The following is a 22748-nucleotide window of genomic DNA, read 5'->3' as shown; positions in this document are numbered from 1 at the left end:
CTGTCTCTCTGCTCACTGGCAAACTTCTCTTTCACTTCAACACTGTCTCTCTGCTGCCCAGCAGAAAGATCTAGGGCTCCTGGGTCTGCAACAACATCTGGTCCAGTGGTTCGACCTTCCTGGTCACGATCCATCTCTGGTCCAGACGTCACATCTCCTTCACTCAGGATTCTGTCTGTGAAAGAAAGCGCAGCACCAAGCTCCACATGTACTCTTCAGTACTTCTGCATTGTCCACAGACATCTCTGTAGCTTCTTTTCCAGTCACCTCTTCCAGATGACCGCACAATTTCAACCCCACTTTTGGCTCATCTTCAGCTGGCGGATGGAACCCATGTTCCTGTACCTGATCCGTGTCTGGTTTCACTGAAGATTCTCTTTCAGTCAGAGGCACACTTGTCACTTGAGTCGCTGGATCCTCTTGGGCTTGACTCACGGTCTGCTCTTCAGCTCCCCCAGCAGTCTGGCAGACCCCTATCTGACCTACATCTAGTGACTGCTGACACTCCCCGTCCTCAGCCTCTGCTGAGTAACTCTCCACTAGTGTGTGGTGCAAGTCAAGTGTTGTGGGCCTATCAGGTGTACCCGCTCTAGTCACCTGACAGTCTTCCCATAATTGCTGAAAAAATGGAAAATCCGTCCCCAGTACTACATCATACTCCAAGGTAGGCTCTATTGCAACCTTGTGACCTATAGTACCATAGGGAGTAGAAATACAGATATTAACCGTTTTATAACCCCAAATATCAGCCTGCATGGACATTATAGCAGGGTCTGGCTTGCTGCTGCTGGACTTTACCAGACTTATTACACATCTAGGGTCTAACAAAACCATCATCTTTTTACCTTCTATTTCCAGCTCACACAGGTTTTCTTTTGTCCTGTCAGAGGTGGCAGCAGTTCTCTTTACATCTGAACACATCAACATAAGTTTTTCAACAAAAACATTATCAGATTGCACATGTTCAAAATTTACAGGACAGTTCATGGCACTAGGACGTAACTCGGGCAAAGTGTGTTTTGTTACATTTTCTCCCAGTCCTGCATTTAACATTTTCTGTTCACCAGATTTATTCAATCCGATCTGCACAGTGTAAACAGTCTCAGTCTTCATGAGGGATTCTCCACCCTCACATGATTTTGCAACTGGACATAGGTTGGTACCACCTTGAACACTGTTCACACAGTCAACTAGGGAAACACCACCCTCCGACTCAGTTTTTTTACGCACAGTCCCATCATTCTTATGCACAGTCTCATAGTCTCTAAACATGGCCCCCATAACCCCTGGAACAGTCTTACCAGAATCTCTTGCCGTCCAGTCAGTTAAGGGCTGGCGCTGGACACCTCTCACCAGCTTCTCTGCTGCAGAACATCACTCCACTTGCTCTTTAAGTAGCTCTGCAACTTTAAACCCAGCATCATTGTTAGGCTGCAGTGCACACTGTAATCTTGCAGCTTGGCTTACTCCCACTTGAGTCAGGATCTCTGTCTTGACTTTCTCATAGTCCCGTAAGATCTTTGGATCCAGTTCACAATGAACTTTTTGGGCCTCTCCTCCAATGAATCCAAACACCAAGTTTCCCCAGTGTGTTTTGGGCCATGCCTCATGCGTAGCAATCTTTTCAAACTCTGCAAAGCTTGCTTCCTCTTGCGCTGCAGCAGTCTGCAACAAAGCACTTATCAGGACATCCATCTTGCAAACACAGCTCAGTCCTCTGCCGAAATGTCAGCCACTTGCCAACAAAATTTTTCGTTGCCCCTAGCAACGCCTTTATACACAGTCTCAAACGTAATCTGCGCTCTGCAGGTGGCCCGTCCACCTGTCTCCTTACTTGAGAAAGAGCGCCCACTCGCTTGATGCGATCTGTTGCCCTTAGCAACAACTTCACCACAGGCTCAGTGCTGCTCTTGTACTCCACAGCTGGGCTCGTCCCACTGTCTCCTCTCTGAGAAAAAGAGTTCCCACTTGCAACATGCACAATTATTTTCTCTTGGCAACAACTTCACTGCAACTCTACCACTGGTTGCTCATAGCAACGTGTTTGCCCGCATCCGACACCAATTGTATGGATTCCTCCTTGGGGATTAGCTCCGGGATCGTCCTGGACACTGCCACGGGACACGTTTCCACTCAATGCAAGCCTGGCACCGTGCCAGCTTTATTTAGACAGGTTGCAGGTAAAACAAAACATAACTCAGGAACAAACCAAAATCCTAGACCGTCTGGTCACTGACTACACATATCAGCATGCCCTGACTACTATCTGGTGAGCTACCCTCAGCCAGCATAAAACATGTGCCCCTGCAACCTGTTACAGTTCACACCACTTCTTGGACCGCTCACAGTTCGCTGTGTGTTTCCTCAACAGGGCCCGTGTGTCTCCCCCTACAGCGACATGCTGTTACCCAGGGAGAGCCCCAACTATTCTGTTTCTTTTCCTTTTAAACACACCTTCCCTTCCTGATACCTCATTAATCAGGCCACAGGTGGAGCATTTTCTAGAGTTAGTAAGGGAAATACACCCTTTCCTTGCCACACTGCCACAATATATACATACACACACACACACACACACACCTATATATATATATATATATATATATATATATATATATATATATATATACACACACACACACACACACGGACAGATATTTGAAAGGCAATTCTCAGCTTCCCTCTTTCTATATATACATACTGTAGTCACACATATATATACATTTCATAATCTAAAGCAATTGCCACTTAATGGTTTTTTTTATTTTTTTTATATATACAGTATAAACAATTACTTCATTGTCAGTAGAACACAGATAACTGCTATACAAAGATGACAAAGGGCTCTATATATATATATTGACTTCCATGATATAAGGGTTTGTTTTTTCCGCAGACTTGTTTGGTTTCATTGTTTCCTGATATGTGAGTTTGTATATAATATTGACATGCTACTTTGTTATAGCTATGGTTGTATGCCACATGCTTTGCCCACATGATCTTCCTGTTACAATAATGGAATTATTATTACTGTTAACTATCAGGCTAGACTCTAGGTCTAGACCAGCATAAAAAAGATATACATGTAATGTCCCGCAACATAAGTTTTGGATGTTCTGTCACTTCAAATGTAAAATATAAGATTTATGTACTTGCTCGCTGTGCAAGTACACTGGTTTCCATTCACAGGGTTACAACAAGGTTTTTACCCATATAGCAAAAACAGTGCCAAAGTTCAGAACAGAGCTGTCCAAAGAAAGCAATGGGGGAGCAGGACATGAGCAGGTTATGTAAACCAAGATTCACTGCCCCTGAATTGAGTTTGCGTTGAGTCAGAGACAGGCGCTTGAGCTACAGAACCCCTAAATCCTAATCTCAAGACAAAGCGTGAGCTTAGTCAAGCTATAACGTCAAGGGATGAAGGTCAGGTACAGTTGGCGTACTTCGATAGCAGAGAAGAGAATCTAGAGCACCAAAAACCACAGTCACTCATTCTATATGACAGCAAATTGTCACGATTCGGCTGGCAGGAGGTGGGTCCTCTGTGCCAGAGAGGGATTGGCGTGGACCGTGCTAGTGGACCGGTTCTAAGTTACTACTGGTATTCACCAGAGCCCGCCGCAAAGCGGGATGGTCTTGCAGCGGCGGTAGTAACCAGGTCGTATCCACTAGCAACGGCTCAACCTCTCTGACTGCTGAAGATAGGCGCGGTACAAGGGAGTAGACAAGAGCAAGGTCGGACGTAGCAGAAGGTCGGGGCAGGCAGCAAGGATCGTAGTCAGGGGCAACGGCAGGAGGCTGGAACACAGGCTAGGAACACACAAGGGAACGCTTTCACTGGCACAATGGCAACAAGATCCGGCGAGGGAGTGCAGGGGAAGTGAGGTATACATAGGGAGTGCACAGGTGAACACACTAATTAGACCAACTGCGCCAATCAGTGGCGCAGTGGCCCTTTAAATCGCAGAGACCCGGCGCGCGCGCGCCCTAGGGAGCGGGGCCGCGCGCGCCGGGACAGGACCTACGGAGAGCGAGTCAGGTACGGGAGCCGGGGTGCGCATCGCGAGCGGGCGCCACCCGCATCGCGAATCGCATCCCGGCTGGGGGCGGTATCGCAGCGCACCCGGTCAGTAGATCTGACCGGGGCGCTGCAGTAGCGGGGATGTTGCGAGCGCTCCGGGGAGGAGCGGGGACCCGGAGCGCTCGGCGTAACAGTACCCCCCCCTTGGGTCTCCCCCTCTTCTTGGAGCCTGAGAACCTGAGGACCAGACTTTTGTCTAGGATGTTGTCCTCAGGTTCCCAGGATCTCTCTTCAGGACCACAGCCCTCCCAATCAACTAAAAAAAATTTTTTCCCTCTGACCGTCTTGGAGGCCAGTATCTCCTTCACGGAGAAGATGTCTGAAGAACCGGAAACAGGAGTGGGAGAAACAAGTTTGGGAGAGAAACGGTTGATGATGAGTGGTTTAAGGAGAGAGACATGAAAGGCATTGGGAATACGAAGAGAAGGAGGAAGAAGAAGTTTGTAAGAGACAGGATTAATTTGGCACAAGATTTTGAAAGGACCCAGATAGCGTGGTCCCAGTTTGTAACTGGGGACACGGAAGCGGACATATTTAGCGGAGAGCCATACCTTGTCTCCGGGAGCAAAAATGGGGGAAGCTCTTCTTTTCTTATCGGCAAACTTTTTCATGCGAGATGAAGCCTGTAAAAGAGAATTTTGGGTCTCTTTCCATATGGTGGAAAGATCACGAGACACTTCATCCACAGCGGGCAAACCAGAGGGCAAGGGAGTAGGGAGGGGGGGAAGAGGGTGACGGCCGTACACCACGAAAAATGGGGATTTAGCAGAAGATTCAGAGACTCTGAAGTTGTACGAGAATTCGGCCCATGGTAGAAGATCTGCCCAGTCATCCTGGCGGGAGGAAACAAAATGCCGTAAATAGTCACCTAGGACCTGGTTAATTCTTTCTACTTGCCCGTTGGATTGAGGATGATAAGCAGAAGAGAAGTTTAATTTAATCTTGAGTTGTTTACAGAGAGCCCTCCAGAATTTTGACATGAATTGGACGCCTCTATCCGAGACGATCTGCGTGGGCAAACCGTGAAGACGAAAAATGTGTACAAAAAATTGTTTTGCCAACTGAGGCGCTGAAGGAAGACCAGGAAGAGGAATAAAATGTGCCATCTTGGAAAATCGATCAACGACCACCCAAACAACAGTGTTGCCACGGGATGGGGGTAAGTCTGTAATAAAGTCCATACCAATCAGAGACCAAGGCTGTTCGGGGACAGGCAGAGGATGAAGGAGACCAGCAGGCTTCTGGCGAGGAGTCTTATCCCGGGCACAGACAGTACAGGCCCGCACAAAATCAACAACATCCGTCTCCAGAGTCGGCCACCAATAGAAACGAGAGATGAGTTGCAAGGACTTTTTGATGCCCGCATGGCCTGCGAGGTGGGAGGAGTGACCCCATTTGAGAATCCCGAGACGTTGGCGTGGAGAAACGAAGGTCTTCCCTGGAGGAGTTTGCCTGATGGAGACTGGAGAAGTGGAGATGAGACAGTCAGGAGGAATGATGTGTTGCGGAGAGACCTCTACTTCCGAGGCATCCGAGGAACGAGAGAGAGCATCGGCCCTAATGTTCTTGTCGGCAGGGCGAAAATGAATTTCAAAGTTAAAACGGGCAAAGAACAACGACCACCTGGCCTGGCGAGGATTCAGCCGTTGGGCAGACTGGAGATAGGAAAGATTCTTGTGATCGGTGTAAATGATAACTGGAAATTTTGATCCCTCCAGCAGATGCCTCCATTCCTCAAGTGCCAATTTAATGGCCAGTAGTTCTCGATCCCCGATGGAGTAGTTCCTCTCCGCCGGAGAGAAGGTCCTAGAAAAAAAACCACAAGTAACAGCATGCCCGGAAGAATTTTTTTGTAGAAGGACTGCTCCAGCTCCCACTGAGGAGGCATCAACCTCCAATAGGAAGGGTTTAGATGGGTCAGGTCTGGAGAGCACGGGAGCAGAAGAAAAGGCAGACTTGAGCCGTTTAAATGCGTCTTCCGCTTGGGGAGACCAGGACTTAGGATTGGCATTCTTCTTGGTTAAAGCCACGATAGGAGCCACAATAGTGGAAAAATGTGGAATAAATTGTCTGTAATAATTGGCGAACCCCAAAAAACGTTGGATAGCACGGCAAAACTTAGAGTCCCCATCAAATTTATCCGGCAAGGATAGTCGTAGGCCGGAAGCGGCCACTCGCTGCGGAGGAGGTGCAGGAGCTGGCGGAGGAGATGATTGCTGAAGCTGTGGTAGTAGCTGCTGTAGCATCACGGTCAGTTGAGACAGCTGGTGGCCTTGTTGCGCTATCTGTTGCGACTGCTGGGCGACCACCGTGGTGAGGTCGGCGACAACTGGCAGTGGAACTTCAGCGGGATCCATGGCCGGATCTACTGTCACGATTCGGCTGGCAGGAGGTGGATCCTCTGTGCCAGAGAGGGATTGGCGTGGACCGTGCTAGTGGACCGGTTCTAAGTTACTACTGGTATTCACCAGAGCCCGCCGCAAAGCGGGATGGTCTTGCAGCGGCGGTAGTAACCAGGTCGTATCCACTAGCAACGGCTCAACCTCTCTGACTGCTGAAGATAGGCGCGGTACAAGGGAGTAGACAAGAGCAAGGTCGGACGTAGCAGAAGGTCGGGGCAGGCAGCAAGGATCGTAGTCAGGGGCAACGGCAGGAGGTCTGGAACACAGGCTAGGAACACACAAGGGAACGCTTTCACTGGCACAATGGCAACAAGATCCGGCGAGGGAGTGCAGGGGAAGTGAGGTATACATAGGGAGTGCACAGGTGAACACACTAATTAGACCAACTGCGCCAATCAGTGGCGCAGTGGCCCTTTAAATCGCAGAGACCCGGCGCGCGCGCGCGCCCTAGGGAGCGGGGCCGCGCGCGCCGGGACAGGACCGACGGAGAGCGAGTCAGGTACGGGAGCCGGGGTGCGCATCGCGAGCGGGCGCCACCCGCATCGCGAATCGCATCCCGGCTGGGGGCGGTATCGCAGCGCACCCGGTCAGTAGATCTGACCGGGGCGCTGCAGTAGCGGGGATGTTGCGAGCGCTCCGGGGAGGAGCGGGGACCCGGAGCGCTCGGCGTAACACAAATCAAATTCCTTTAAAGATTTACTTTGAAAAAAAAAATTCCTTTAGTGTCATTCTGAAGCAGCACATCTCCTCTATATGCACACAAAGTAACCTCTTTGGTATTCTTCACCCACAACAACAAGGGCACCCTGACTTCCACCGGACAGTCACAATACAAAGGGGCAAACTTCAAAAAGACCCGCTTACACCATATTCAGACCCTCTATTGCAAAGGCTGGGGAAGTTAGATGGGACTGTTTGCTACTCAAAGGCACATGTGACATACCAAAAACATCACAGTCTACAGGTCCCAGCTCTGCTATACGGCAGGAAGGTTTTTCGTCTGAGGGATGACAGAGTTTTGGATGAAAGACTTTAGGATGACAAAGGAGGGAGGAGGGAGTTGCGGCTCAAGCCTGATGGAGATTGGTCTGAGGGAGGAGGCGGGACGCTGTTTCGCCTGACGAAGGACGGAGGTACGGCTGACGACTGACGATGTCCTAAAATGGACACAGTACAAATATACTCACTGGACACTTTTTAAGGTAAACATGTTCAATTGCTTGTTAACACAAACAGCTAAATAGCCAAACACATGGCAGCGATTGAATGCATTTACGCATGTAGATGTGGGCTGGGAAAAAGGAAATTCAGGTACCTTTGAATGTGGCATGCTTGTTAGTGCCAGAAACTGCTGATCTACTGGGATTTTCATGCACATCCATCTGTAAGGTTTATAGAGAATGGTCCAAAAAAGACAAAATATCCAGTGAGTGGCAGTTGTGGGGATGAAAATGCCTTGTTGATGTTTTTTTCAGTTGGTTTCTCCCTTTTTCGGAGCTTATTGGCATGCTTTTTCTTCCCTTTCACTACAAGGCAGGCGGCCTGTAAGCAACTGACGTGATGAGTGGTGATAATTCTATCTGCATTGGGTGTTCTAAAACCGTTTGTTTTGGCAGGGATATGTGAATCTCATTACAGTGTCCTCTGGTCTGGTGTGTCCGATCCGCCTGGTAACATCAGCGTAGTATTAAAGCACCAGTTCATTTTTTTTTCCAGTTGATTTAGATTAGGGATTGTACCACCTAGGAATATGTGTAACTGTATAACTCCCCCACTGATCACATAATCTTACATTGGTGACCAGTGAAGATCAGTGGTGATGGGGATGAGATTTGTACAGGAGGATCTATAAATACTATATACAGTGTGTCACTTATTTCCCTTAGTTCAACATTTCCAACTGTTACTTTCCCATCCTCACTGCAGTGGACAGGGCTTAGTTGGAGGATGACAAAGAAGTATCTCAAAGTACATAGGGGTGAGGGAGAGTGTTTCTGCAGCCACAATGGGTAAGACTCTTTTAGCAATTAGCACATAGATCATCAGTACTGGATGCAAGTAGTAATGAGTTTGTATAGATTACTTGTGTGACTTAGACCTGGGAAACTAAAGTAGTTGCCTATCAAAATGTTTACCCAGCACAGGAGTACTTTCTATTTATACTGTATACATAGGGCATCATAGTTGTTTCTATACACTATTGCAGATCACAATTATTCCTTTTGTATTTCATTGCACTAGTATTTCATTGGAATGTAATCAAAGCGTCTAATATTGTTTAGAGTATCTATCAGTAAAAGTATGCTTCTAAGAAAAGGTGTCGTTTTGAACTCTATGGGGGAGATTTATCAAAACCTGCCCAGAGGAAAAGTTGCTGAGTTGCCCTTAGCAACCAATCAGATCGCTTCTTTCTTTTTTCAGTAGCCTTTTTAAAAAAAAAAAAGAAAAGCGATCTGATTGCTGAGTTGCCCGTAGCAACCAATTTTTCCTCTGGGCAGGTTTTAAAGGAAATCTGTCACCAGTGTCACCTGCACTAACCTGTTGGTACCGACAGGTAGTGCAGGTGACACTGATGACAATGGTACTTAACTTGTCCCGGTTTGTGCAGTCATTCTTCGGTAACCTTCTCCGGTTTCTTCAGCTCCGGGCCTGGCTTGGGGCATGGCCGGAGCTTAGTGACGTTACCGCTGCTGTTCTCTTGCAGTGGGACCCAGCAGAGAACAGCAGCGGTGACGTCACTAAGCTCTGGCCATGCCCCAAGCCGGGCCTGGAGCTGAAGAAATCGGAGAAGATTACAGAAGAACAACTGCACGGACCGGGATAAGGTGAGTACCGTTGTCATCAGTGTCACCTGTACTACCTATCGGTACGGACACTGGTGACACTAGTGACAGATTCCCTTTAATAAATCTCTCCTTATGTCTGGAAAAACTGTAGCATTATAAATTCCCTTGTATACAATATAGTACCTTAATAGACAGTGCTACCTGGAAATATACACTAGTATGGCATCAAGTATATTTATTTAATTGTCTTTTGGGACTTTTGTATTCACTGCTTACAGATATAAAGTACTCCGCACAGCCAAGCAACTTCTTAAAGGCACAATGGCTCGTAAATTTTCACACAAAACCTGATCAACTGCTTCTGTCTGCACAAAAGCTTTATCTATTAGCAGTGGCCATTGGCTGCACAAAAGCTGAAACAGCTAAAACACAAGCAGCATTTGCCGACCAAGAAATGCAAATAAAAATAGAGAAGACGCATCTAGAAGAAACATTAGAGAAACTCACTGCAGAAAAGGAAGCTGTAGCCACCATTGCTGAAGCAGAGTTCTTAGAGGCTAATGAGTACCCCAAAACACAGCAAACCGATAGATCCATTGCGACGCATGACAAAGTATGTAAATGAGCATGCCAGATCACACAGCAATACTGATACAGTACAAAATACTGAACATCGTACTGATAGGGATGACCCTTATTTTTCTAATGACTGATCAATATATTAATATTAAAATGCCATTGCTGCTGAAAAAATATCTGTTCCCTTACCCTTTAACTCAGATACATCAGAAATGCTAAATGCAAAGCATTCAATCTTATCGCTTTGCCTGTAACTAAGAAACCTTGTGATGGAGACTCTGAATACAGGACGTCTAAACATTGTACTTTGTGGAAAGATGAAGAAATCTCAAGCTAGAAGTCTTGCAAGATAAAGACTTATGCTACGCCACAAATTACTAATCAGCATAAAGTATGACGCATAGCTTTATCCTTCAACCTATATACTCAGAATGTTATCTGCTCGTGACTCCAAACAGAGGCCCTGAGACGACTCCATGGGGGAATAAGAAAGACTAAACATCTGATGAGCAGAGAACTTTTTCCAATAAATTAATGGACACTAGATATGCTAATATATGCGGACGCAATACTTGAACAACCAATCCAACTGTAACATATTAATTGTGATGTCATAATCAATCCTCCTACTTTGCACAATGTTAAAACCAACTGTTTCTTCCTGAATAAAAGAGAACTCTTTTGGGAGCAGCAGAGCTTCCTGCAAAGAAAGAATGCATACCAACATATCCTGTGTGGTGTATATCTTTTTGTGTCGACACTTGGCAAAGTGTATAGCAGTCCGGTCAATCACATTTGAAAGCCCCCACTCGAGCCATCCTTGACAGTACCATAAGTAAAATAGGACCAGTGCAGTATGAAGTGCAATATCGGGTCAACAACAAGCAAGGGAGCAACTCCGCTGGTAATAACCTCATTACAGGCCAAACAAGTCAGATTACCTCATCGTTGCATCTCCCCGTCGAGGCAGTATGATACTGGCCAGCACAACTTAAAGACTACCAACAGGCAGGGCCGGCGTTAAGATGGGGAAAACTGGGCAATTGCCCAGGGCCCCCATCCCCCAAGTGGCCCCCTGCGGGCTGCTACAGTGTTTGTGGCTCGGGAATGTTTGGGAGTGCAGCCAGCACCATTTAGAAGTGAGCCTTGCAGCTTCTTAAAAGCGTTCAGCAAAGGCCATTCCGAACCGGCACTTTAATATACATTTCTTACCTCCACCTCCCCGCTCTGTATTACTGGCCACTGCACATGTGCTGCTGCCACAGCGCAGCTTCACATCACTGGCTAATTGACACGCCCAAGTTCACATACGTTTGAAAAATAATTATTAACTCCCGTTAAACAACCCCATTCAAGTGAATGTTTTTTTTTTTTTGTTTACCCGTTATCACCCGTTATAGCCCGTCATGACTAATGGAGGTTAGTTGTAATGGGAGAAATAACAGGACATGCACTCATTTTTCGCCCGTCACAAGAAACGGGTAAATTAACGGACATTATTTTTAACATTGAATTCTATGGCAAACGGATGAGCCTTTATGTCATCAGTTTGCACCCTGTTTTAAAATATCCGTTATTACTTCTAAGCATGCTCAGAAGAGTTGACATCAGCAGACTCCTGCAGTGCTGAGGGACTACTACTAAACAACAAAGACGGGGTCTCCAATGGCTGGACATGCTCAACCCCAAATGCAGTTGTGCATTTATACTGGGGGAGCAGATCCTGCCCTTGTAGTCTGTTGCTAGGGGAAATCCCCAGCATAAAAATGCATACAATGGAGGATGCCTGCAGCAGACTACAAGTGCCACAATAGAATCCTACACCAATTAAACGGTGTGGATGTGTAACAATTAGAATAATAAAAAGAATTGTGGTGCACTACTGTGGTAGATATAAACAATGACATTTGCTAACCCTCAACACTGATGTTAAAATTGAGACATTAGCTAGTATATCCTTGTATGAAGGACATACCTGAGCCCGCACACCAACGCCAAGGTTTCTCAAGTGCCACTTACCGAGATGAGATCCTCAGACCTCTTGTGAGACCATATGCTGTTGCATTTGGTCCTGGGTTCCTCCTAATGCAAGACAATGCTTTAACTCATGTTGCTGGAGTGTGTCAGCAGTACCTCCAAGAGGAAGGCATTGATGCCATGGACTGGCCCGCCTGTTCTCCAGACCTGAATCCGATTGAGCACATCTGGGACATCATGTCTCACTCCATCCACCAACACCATGTTGCACCACAGACTGTCCAGGAGTTGGCAGATGCTTTAGTCCAGGTCTGGGAGGACATCCATCAGGAGACCATCCACCACCTCATCAGGAGCATGCCCAGGCATTGTAGGGAGGTCATAGGGGCACATGGAGGCCACACACACTACTGAGCCTCATTTTGACTTGTTTTAAGGACATTACATCAAAGTTGGACCATCCTGTAGTGTGGTTTTCCACTTTGATTTTGAGTGTGACTCCATATCCAGACCTCCATGGGTTGATAAATTTGATTTCCAGTCATTTGATTTCCACTCACATTTGTGTGTGATTTTTTTTGTCAGCACATTCAACTATGTAAAGACGTATTTCATACGGTTAGTCCATTCATTCAGATCTAGGGTGTGTTATCTTCGTGTTCCCTTTATTTTTTTGAGCTATATATATATATACACACTAGCTGAGTACCTGGCGTTGCCCGGTTTTTCCTTCCTAATCCTTGTTGGGGAGGAAAATAAACAAAGGAGGAAACTTTTGACTTCATATCCCGTCCTCATATATTGTTATCATATCCCAACCCCATATCCCGACCTCCTGTCCCGACCTCTTAGCCCGACCCGTAATATGTGTACCAGGTATTGAAATATCTCCAGCCGTACGAAAGTTATGTGGGAACATATATTTCCCATTGATTTGCATAGGACTTTAAACAAAAACCCCGACCCTCACAAATGTTAAGGGTTAAATTAAGGGTTAAATTAACTATATTTACATTTAAACTATATTTATATTTAAACTTCCAAACGGCTGGAGATATTTCGATAATACTTGGTCACATGTTACTTATATGTCATAAGTAACATGTGACCAAGTATTATCGAAATATCTCCAGCCGTTTGGAAGTTTATATTTCCCATAGACTTGTATGGGACTTTAAACATAAACCCCGCCCCTGGCGAATGGGGGTGAGTAAGGGTTAAATCACCTATCCCATGTTTGTTGTTGACATAAGTGACATGTGTGCCAAGTTTCATGTTAATATCTTTAGCGGTTTGGACGTGATACTGGAACATACACACATACATACACACATTGGGGGAGATTTATCAAAACCTGTGTAGAGGAAGAGTGGGGCAGTTGCCCATGGCAACCAATCAGATTGCTTCTTTCATTTTTCACAGGTCTTTTTAAAAATGAAAGAAGCGATCTGATTGGTTGCCATGGGCAACTGCACCACTCTTTTTCTGCACAGTTTTTGATAAATCTCCCCCATTGAGATAGATATATTTATATATACATATATACATACACACACTAGCGGAGTACCCGGCATTGCCCGGTTTTTCCTTCCGAATCCTTGTTGACCAAAAAAAAAAGAGAGCAACTGGCAGGCAGGAGGTGCTCAACCCCAAATGCAGTTGTGCATTTATACTGGGGGAGCAGATCCTGCCCTTGTGGTCTGTTGCTAAGGGCAGGGCTGCTATCAGAAATTTACCTTACACAGCTCAAGGGCTGGGGCATGGAGGCCCCCCCCTTTGATGTTCACGCACGTCACGCTCTAGGGCCGGCGTCAGGACATAGTAACGCCAGCCCTTGAATTCTGGGAGCGCAATATGAGCGAACGTCGATACGATGCACATTAGGTGCAGCAGTGTTCCCCCCACATTAGGTGCAGCAGAGTCCCCCTCCACATTAGGTGCAGCAGAGTTCCCCCCACATTAGGTGCAGCAGAGTTCCCCCCACATTAGGTAGGCAGTGTTCCCCCCACATTAGGTGCAGCAGTGTTCCCTACCCATACCCCCTTTCCAGACCCCCCCCCCCCCCAGGGCCATATTTTTTGGTGGGGGTTTGACTGCTGAGACCCCCACCGATCACCTCGGTTGAAGTGGTTCTCCAGCTGTTGGAAAGCTAAAACTCCCATCATGTCTGCAGAGCCTCTGGCAATAGGAGTTGTAGTTTTGTAACAGCTGGAGAGACACAGATTGAACACAATTTTACCCATCATCACTGCAGAACTTACAAGTGACTACAGCTCTGATGGGACAGTCAGGAGAACACACAATGATATCAGTGACCTGAGTGACGTCTTCTGACCTGAGTGATATCTTTTCTGTTATCTTTTCTTCTTCATCTGGTCCAGAGACCAGGTCTTCCTCCAGCTCTATCTTCTCTGCAGAGTCTGACATCCAGACATCATTGGCTCCTCACTTCGTCAGCAGATCCTCATCCTCTGCATGAAGACAGTAATCATTATAACCCTGCCAGAAAGTGTACCCTAAATAAAATACTGCCCCACACTGTACCCTGAATATAATACTGCTATACACTGTACCCTGAATATAATCCTGCTATACACTGTACCCTGAATATAATACTGCTATACACTGTACCCTGAATATAATCCTGCTATACACTGTACCCTGAATATAATCCTGCCACACATTGTACCCTGAATATAATACTGCCCCACACTGTACTCTAAATATAATACTGCTATACACAGTACCCACTAAATATAATACTACCACACACTGTACCCACTAAATATAATACTGCCATACACTGTACCCACTAAATATAATCCTGCTATTCACTGTACCCACTAAATATAATACTGCTATACACTGTACCCTAAATATAATACTGTTATACACTGTACCCTAAATATAATACTGCCCCACACTGTACCCTAAATAAAATACTGCCCCACACTGTACCCTAAATAAAATACTGCCATACACTGTACCCTGAATAAAATACTGCTATACACTGTACCCACTAAATATAATACTGCCCCACACTGTACCCTGAATATAATACTGCCACACACTGTACCCTGAATATAATACTGCCCCACACTGTACCCTGAATATAATCCTGCCACACACTGTACCCTGAATATAATACTACCACACACTGTACCATGAATATAATACTGCCACACACTGTACCCTGAATATAATACTGCCACACATAGTACCCTGAATATAATACTGCCACACACTGTATCCACTGAATACAATACTGCCACACACTGTATCCACTGAATACAATACTGCCACACATGCATACACATCATATATGCATATACACCCCTCTTATCCTCTGTGTCCTCATCACCCCCAAAACCCCCACCAAACCCCTCCTCATCACTACTATTACCCCCCCCCTCTCCTCATTACCCCCATAACCCCCCGCCAAACCTCTCCTCATCATTACTATAATTTCCCCCCCCCCCCCCACCTCTCCTCATCACTATTATAACCAGGGGGGGGGGTTATGAGGAGAGGTGCGGGGGGGGGGGGCACCTCTCATCACCCCCATAACACCTCCCCTGCACCTCTAATCACCCCCATTACACCCCCCTGCACCTCTCATCACCTCCATTACACCCCCCCTGCACCTCTCATCACCCCCATTACACCCCCCTGCACCTCTCATCAACCCATAACACCCCCCCTGCACCTCTCATCACCCCCATAACACCCCCCTGCATCTCTCATGACCCCCATAACACCCCCTGCATCTCTCATGACCCCCATAACACCCCCTGCATCTCTCATGACCCCCATAACACCCCCCTGCATCTCTCATGACCCCCATAACACCCCCCTGCATCTCTCATGACCCCCATAACACCCCCCTGCATCTCTCATGACCCCCATAACACCCCCCTGCATCTCTAATGACCCCCATAACACCCCCCCTGCATCTCTCATGACCCCCATAACACCCCCCCTGCCTCTCTCATGACCCCCATAACACCCCCCCCTGCATCTCTCATGACCCCCATAACACCCCCCCTGCATCTCTCATGACCCCCATAACACCCCCCCTGCATCTCTCATGACCCCCATACCTCCCCTGCATCTCTCATGACCCCCATACCCCCCCTGCATCTCTCATGACCCCCATACCCCCCCCCTGCCGGGGATCGTTGCAGCGGCGTGAGTCTGCTGCTGCTCCTGTCACTGCACGGAGGATGCTGGAGGTTCGCGTGGGGACGTAAGCAGGGACATGTCAGGTGATTGGCGTAGACGTGCGTGCCTGCGTGGGGCACGTGACGTCTCTACTCCAATCAGCCCCTGACCTGTCCGGTGCCGGTTTGAAGTTTTCACCTCACGCTTTATACAAAAAGGTAATTTCATTGAAATGTGCGGGCCCCCCGAAGTGCCCCGTCGAAGTGCCTCTCATCACCCCCATAACACCCCCCGCACCTCTCATCACCCCCATTACACCCCCCCGTGCACCTCTCATCACCTCCATTACACCCCCCCTGCACCTCTCATCAACCCCATTACACCCCCCTGAACCTCTCATCACCCCATTACACCCCCCCTGCACCTCTCCTCACCCCCATTACACCCCCCTGCACCTCTCCTCACCCCCATTACACCCCCCTGCACCTCTCCTCACCCCCATTACACCCCCCCTGCATCTCTCATCACCCCCATTACACCCCCCCTGCACCTCTCATCACCCCCATTACACCCCACCTGCACCTCTCATCAACCCATAACACCCCCCTGAACCTCTCATCAACCCATAACACCCCCCCTGCACCTCTCACCACCCCCATAACAGCCCCCCTGCATCTCTCATGAACCCCATAACACCCCCCCTGCATCTCTCATGACCCCTATAACACCCCCCTGCATCTCTCATGACCCCCATAACACCCCCTGCATCTCTCATGACCCCCATAACACCTCCCTGCATCTCTCATGACCCCCATAACACCCCTCTGCATCTCTAATGACCCCCATAACACCCCCCCTGCCTCTCTCATGACCCCCATAACACCCCCCCTGCCTCTCTCATGACCCCCATAACACCCCCCTGCATCTCTCATGACCCCCATAACACCCCCCCTGCATCTCTCATGACCCCCATACCTCCCCTGCATCTCTCATGACCCCCATACCCCCCTGCATCTCTCATGACCACCATAACACTCCCCCTGCATCTCTCATGACCCCCATAACACCCCCCCTGCATATCTCATGACCCCATAACACCCCCCCTGAATCTCTCATAACCCCCATAACACCCCCCCAGCATCTCTCATGACCCCCATAACACCCCCCTGCATCTCTCATGACCCCCATACCCCCCCTGCATCTCTCATGACCCCCATACCCCCCCTGCATCTCTCATGACCCCCATACCCCCCCTGCATCTCTCATGACCCCCATACCCCCCCCCCCCCCCCCACACACACACACCTCTCATCACCATTGCAGTCCCCTAACCAACATACAATCCACCCCCCGCCCCCGCGCCAGTTTACTTACCCTGCCGGGGATCGTTGCAGCGGCGTGAGTCTGCTGCTGCTCCTGTTACTGCACGGAGGATGCTGGAGGTTCGCGTGGGGACGTAAGCAGGGACAGGTCAGGTGATTGGCGTAGACGTGCGTGCCTGCGTGGGGCACGTGACGTCTCTACTCCAATCAGCCCCTGACCTGTCCGGTGCCGGTTTGAATTTTTCACCTCACGCTTTATACAAAAAGGTAATTTCATTGAAATGTGCGGGCCCCCCGAAGTGCCCTGTCGCTACAGGACGGGCAAGTACTGGCTCTGCTCGGGGCCCCCCAGCCAGCTCAGGGCCCCAAGCAATTGCTTCGTTTGCCTGCACGTGGCCCACCCCCCGAATCCGCCCTAGGGCCTGTCCCTAATGTTATTTTATTTTCTAATTATATATTTCTAATTAGATTAAAGCAGAGTGCAGTGCAGTAAGAAATTGTGCTGCACAGTATTTTACTGCACTCTGCTATATTCTAATACACCCTAATCTAGTTACTGTGAAACTTCCCTAAATATTCAACAATAGTGCCACATACTGATCATACAGAGGTAGATACTAGCACGGGCTCTGCAGCCATTATAATGGATTACATTTACATTTACTGACTCGCAAGCTACTTCTACTTTGATTAGAGGCCATCATGAAGACTCGTCTCCAAAGAACCTGCCAGACAAACATTTTAGGCGCCTTTCTTCAGCACAATGCCCACTTCTTTACAGACTCCTCATGTGTATGGCTGCACACATTAATAGTGCCTACTTTGTGCCCCTGTATATATATATGTACACCCCTCTGTGCCCCCCTATATATTTATAGACCCCCTCTCTTTTTTCTCATATATTGTTAATGACCCCCTTGGTGCCCCATATATATTTGTAAATCCCCCCCCTTCTGTGCCCCCCTATATATTCAATGACCCCCCCCCCCTCTTGGTGCCCCCATGTATATATATTTAATGACCCCCCTCTTGGTGCCCCCATGTATTTATTTAATGACCCCCCTCTTGGTGCCCCCATAATATATTTAATGACCCCCTCTTTGTGCCCCCATATATATTAAATGACCCCCCTCCCCTCTGTGCCCCCATATACTGCTGTAGGTCCTCCACAGACATACTGCCTCCAGCCATATATAGCATGCGGCTGCAGGCAGTATGTCTGTGTATTGGCCAGTTTCCGTGGTCCAATCACTCCTTCTCTAGTCTGGGGTCAGGATCGACTGCTATGGTCTATGGGTCATAACAATCGGGGCCCCGGACCCAAAAAAAAAAGGCAAGGGCCTCTGCAGTTCATCAATCTTCTGCCACGCCCCTATTCCACCTAAATCCCACACACACAGTAAACTAAAATTTATATATGTAAGAAACACTTTAACGTAGGTAAATTTCCATGTCCAATAATACTGGTATACAAGGAGTAAATATATACCACAGATGTTAAAGATAAATTAATTAGGTCTCCCAATAATGCAAAATACTGAAAAAACTAGAAGGGAACCTCTAAAACATAGTTTTTAATGTGCACATCTAAATATGTACAAAATTGACAAGTAACTAAAAGTAGAAAAAATATTATAAGGCCGCCATCAGTATCCTACCATACAAGTGTATCTTAAGCAGAGCGCGTCGTCTCTCTAGGTAGGAGGCTCAGTTACTGTTGTGTAACCACTGACATCTCACCGTATTTACTCAAAAGAGAGACAACCCGCTATGCAGATAACACACACAGAGCATTGTTCGCGAACAATAACCATTCCTAAACAAATCTATTTGCTCAATATAGGCTATTACCCAATAGATGTATTCACATCTCCTGTGTGTCCACAGCCCCGCAACAGATATACAGACAGGGGTGCGAGCAAACAGGACATATCAATCATACAGTATTGTTCATTAGTCAGACATATAAGACACCATACTACAGCATGAAAGTGATTTGCAGGTATGCCAAATGAACCGCTTGTAATACTGATGTTGAGCTACTGAGATAATGTCCTAGTTAGGAATCCAGTCCACTGTCCAAAATGAACCCCGATGTGCAATCCACCAGTACATGCGAACTCATAGTATATCAATAAGGACTATAGATATCAAGTCCACAGTTCACACTATAGCGCAGCCGCGCCTCCAAACAAGTAGCTCTCTGTCAGCTATAATACACAGCAGTACTGCTAAGATATATTCGTAGTAATGGCAATCCACTAGATCATGCATTTAGAGATGTCAAACTTCTATGAGTTATTGAGTTGACCTCACAGGAATCATAGTTATTATCACGGAAGTGTAGCCAGCATACAGTAGTTGATGTATATTAGCACAGCATTAAATAGTGTCTATGCACAGTATTATCAGTTTAGGCATAGTATAATGCGCATGTGCAAAGTAAAAACGTGTACGTTTTTCCCGTATGGAACCGTATACATGTGTGTTTCCCATTGACGTCCATGTTAAAAAAAAAAAACGTATGCGGTTGCAGTACAGTTTTTAAACCGGAGTCAAAACTGTGGTTGACCACAATTTTGTCTCCGGTTTAAAAACCGGACGTCAATGGGAAATGCACATGTATACGGTTCCATACGGGAAAAACTTATACGTTTTTACTTTGCACATGCGCATTTGAATCCTAAAGTCCCCACCCAAGACCCCTCCCATTAAAAATGGACAATATTTTCAAAAACGTATGGGTTTTTTTTCTATAAAAACTGACGGAACTGTATGCACTTTTAAAAACAGTATACTGTTTAAAAACGCAAACGGTTTATTTTTTTCCATACTGTTCCATCCGTTTTTCTGCCATACGGTTTTCTTTAGAAAAACGGATTGAAAACAGTATGGCAAAAACGTAGTGTGAACCCAGCCTTAGTGAGTACAAGTTGCAATGTGATACACGGCTATGTCTCCAAATAGATTCTCAGGAATACATCTGTATAGTTTCCACACTAGGTGGTTTCCAATGTCCCCAGATAATAGTGTGGATGTACTGATTAAGGTATGCTTGCAAATACACTTAGCTGTGTCCATAGGTGCTTGAATCACGTCCGGGCGTCTGCATAATGGTACATGACAGCTGATGGCTCCATAATATCATATCGTATCCATAAAGGGTCCAACGTGTTTCAATCGCTCAATATCCTCAGAGACCTTTCATAAGCTTGGTCTCCTTACTGTCTTACAGTGCAGTCTTCGCACCTCGCATGCGGCTCTGATGGCGGCCGTGCTGAACTAACAAACACTACAAACTAATATACCTGCATTCACCTGTTCCCGCGGTCTGAGGCTCCAATCAGCAGTGTGCCACGTCACTGGGAGTGGCTAGCTATGCACACCGCTGATACGATTTGTCGAGGACCGAAGGAACTAGGTGCGCTCTCAGTGGGTAACTTAGAACCTCATACTGACTATATATGACGGGCAGAGGAGATGGACAACGGGTGTAATGAATATTCATATCAATTACTTTGACAAAAAGTAAAGAAGTCTCATCCAGTATTCAGGCACGATTTTACCAGTATGTATAAGTAACCTGAGATTAAACTTGAATAGGCTATGATGTTAGTTTTAAGGCACATACTGACTTACTACCCTTACATAATTTATTTTAAGCCACAATATACAGCCACAATTTTAATCGATAAAGCATGCATAGGATATAAAATCATTGAGGCCATATGGTTTAACACATTCAAGGCTGAATGTCCATTCTGCTTCACGTTGAAGCAGAATCTTATCCCAACACCCTTTTCTCCTGGGGGGTGGTATGACCTCAATGACCTGTACTCTCTGGGTCTCACTATTGCTAGAATGACATTCTGCAAAGTGCTTAGCCACTGGGGTATCTCTTGAGTGCCTTTTATCCCCGAAATGTTCCTGCAGGCATTTTTTCAGGGGCCTGAAAGTCTTCCCCAAATAGTTCAAGAGACACCCACAGATAAGGAGATATATCACTCCCCTCGTCTCACAATTCGCAAAATGCCTCTTCATGTATGTTTGTTGTGTAGTGATACTCATAAATGTGTTACTCTTAATAGGGCACATGTTACATCTCCCACATGGAAAAGTTCCATGTGGTTTGTTTGACATGAGCCACCCATCCTTGGATGGATCTGGCTCAAAATTACTATGAGTCAGTCTGTCTTTTAAGTTATGTCCTCTTCTATAAGTAATTAGAGGTGTATTGGGGATCAGGTCTTTTAGCTGCTTATCTGTAGTTAGAATGGTCCAGTAAGTGCTCAGGATATTTTTAACTTCTACAGCCTTTTCATCAAAGGTCCCAATAACTCTGCTTAGTTGTTCTTCTGTATTCCTACCTTTGGGAGTTAATAATTGTGTCCTTTGGGAACTAAGGGCTCGTTTATATGCTCTCTTGAGGACTTTGTTTGGATATCCTCTTGCTCGTAATCTAATACGTAGCTCATCTGCCTTTTTCTGAAATTCCTCAATTGTAGAGCAATTCCTACGCATTCGCAGGTATTGCCCTGTTGGTATATCCTACTTCAGTGGGAGAGGATGACAGCTGTCCCACTGAAGCAGGGTATTTGTGGCTGTCTCTTTCCTATGCACCGTAGTGTGAATAGAACCATCCAAAAAGGACCTGAATTTTCTGATCAAAAAACTCAAGTTGAGATTTATGAATTGTGCTAGTAAATATAAGCCCCAGGTAATTCTGATTAATCTGTTTGACAAATCTGTGGAATTCATCTTCATTCGAGTTCCAAATCATAAACACGTCATCTATATAACAAAGCCATAATAAAATATGGCTAGTCCAAGATGACATATCCTCACAAAATAAAAATTGGTCCTCCCACCAGCCGAGGTACAGGTTAGCGTAACTGGGGGTGCATGGGCTCCCCATCGCTGTACCTCACTGCTGGTGGAAGGACCGACCCTCAAACTAATAAAATTAATTCTTAGTCAAGACAAACTGCAGAAGTTGAAGTACCAAATGATTGTGTTCCACATATTGTATCCCTCTACTGCATAGAAAATGTTCCACTGTGCCCAGTCCCTTATCGTGAGGGATGGAGGAGTAGAGCGCTTCTACATCCAAGGATGCCAAGAAGGCTCCCTCCTTCAATCTTAAATCTGTTTCAAAACATCCGTCGTGTCATGTACGTAGGATGGTAAGGCATAGACAAATGGCCTGAGCACCGAGTCAACATATTGGCTCGGCCCCTGGGTCAAATTGGCTATGTCTAACACGATAGGTCTACCGCGCAGTGGGGGATACCCCTTGTGTATCTTGGGAGTGGCATAGAAACAGGCCATTCTTGGAGACTGCGGTCTTAAATAATCATACTCTGTTCTATCAATTAATTTAGCAGAGAGGGCACAATCTAGAATGGTCTGCAATTCTTCACCAAATTGCCTAGTGGGGTTA

At 46.7% G+C, this 22748-nt stretch overlaps 1 protein-coding gene across 12 annotated transcripts in view; it reads right to left on the bottom strand.

Moving 5' to 3' along the window:
- Positions 1 to 22748, bottom strand: part of LOC130277090 (C-factor-like) — a 123158-nt gene that overhangs the window by 31387 nt on the left and 69023 nt on the right. For 2 of the 12 annotated variants that reach the window (XM_056527391.1, XM_056527393.1), the window contains one exon: positions 14161 to 14296. The exons of 6 other annotated variants lie outside the window; for them this stretch is intronic. Coding sequence is in view for 1 of the 6 variants with exons in the window: in XM_056527388.1 (XP_056383363.1) it covers positions 7799 to 7865 (67 nt within the window). In the remaining 5 variants the exon portion in view is untranslated. Of the gene's footprint in view, positions 1 to 7798; positions 8826 to 11867; positions 12308 to 12534; positions 12556 to 14160; positions 14297 to 22748 lie in introns of those variants that run through there. 4 more of the 12 variants (XM_056527392.1, XM_056527398.1, XM_056527395.1 and 1 more) reach the window with 4 other exon arrangements.

The sequence above is a fragment of the Hyla sarda genome, chromosome 6 (genome assembly GCF_029499605.1).
Source record: "Hyla sarda isolate aHylSar1 chromosome 6, aHylSar1.hap1, whole genome shotgun sequence".
NCBI classification, from domain to species: Eukaryota; Metazoa; Chordata; class Amphibia; order Anura; family Hylidae; genus Hyla; species Hyla sarda.
The sequence above is the reverse complement of the archived record's forward strand: the minus strand, read 5'-3'. Positions and strand labels throughout refer to the sequence as shown.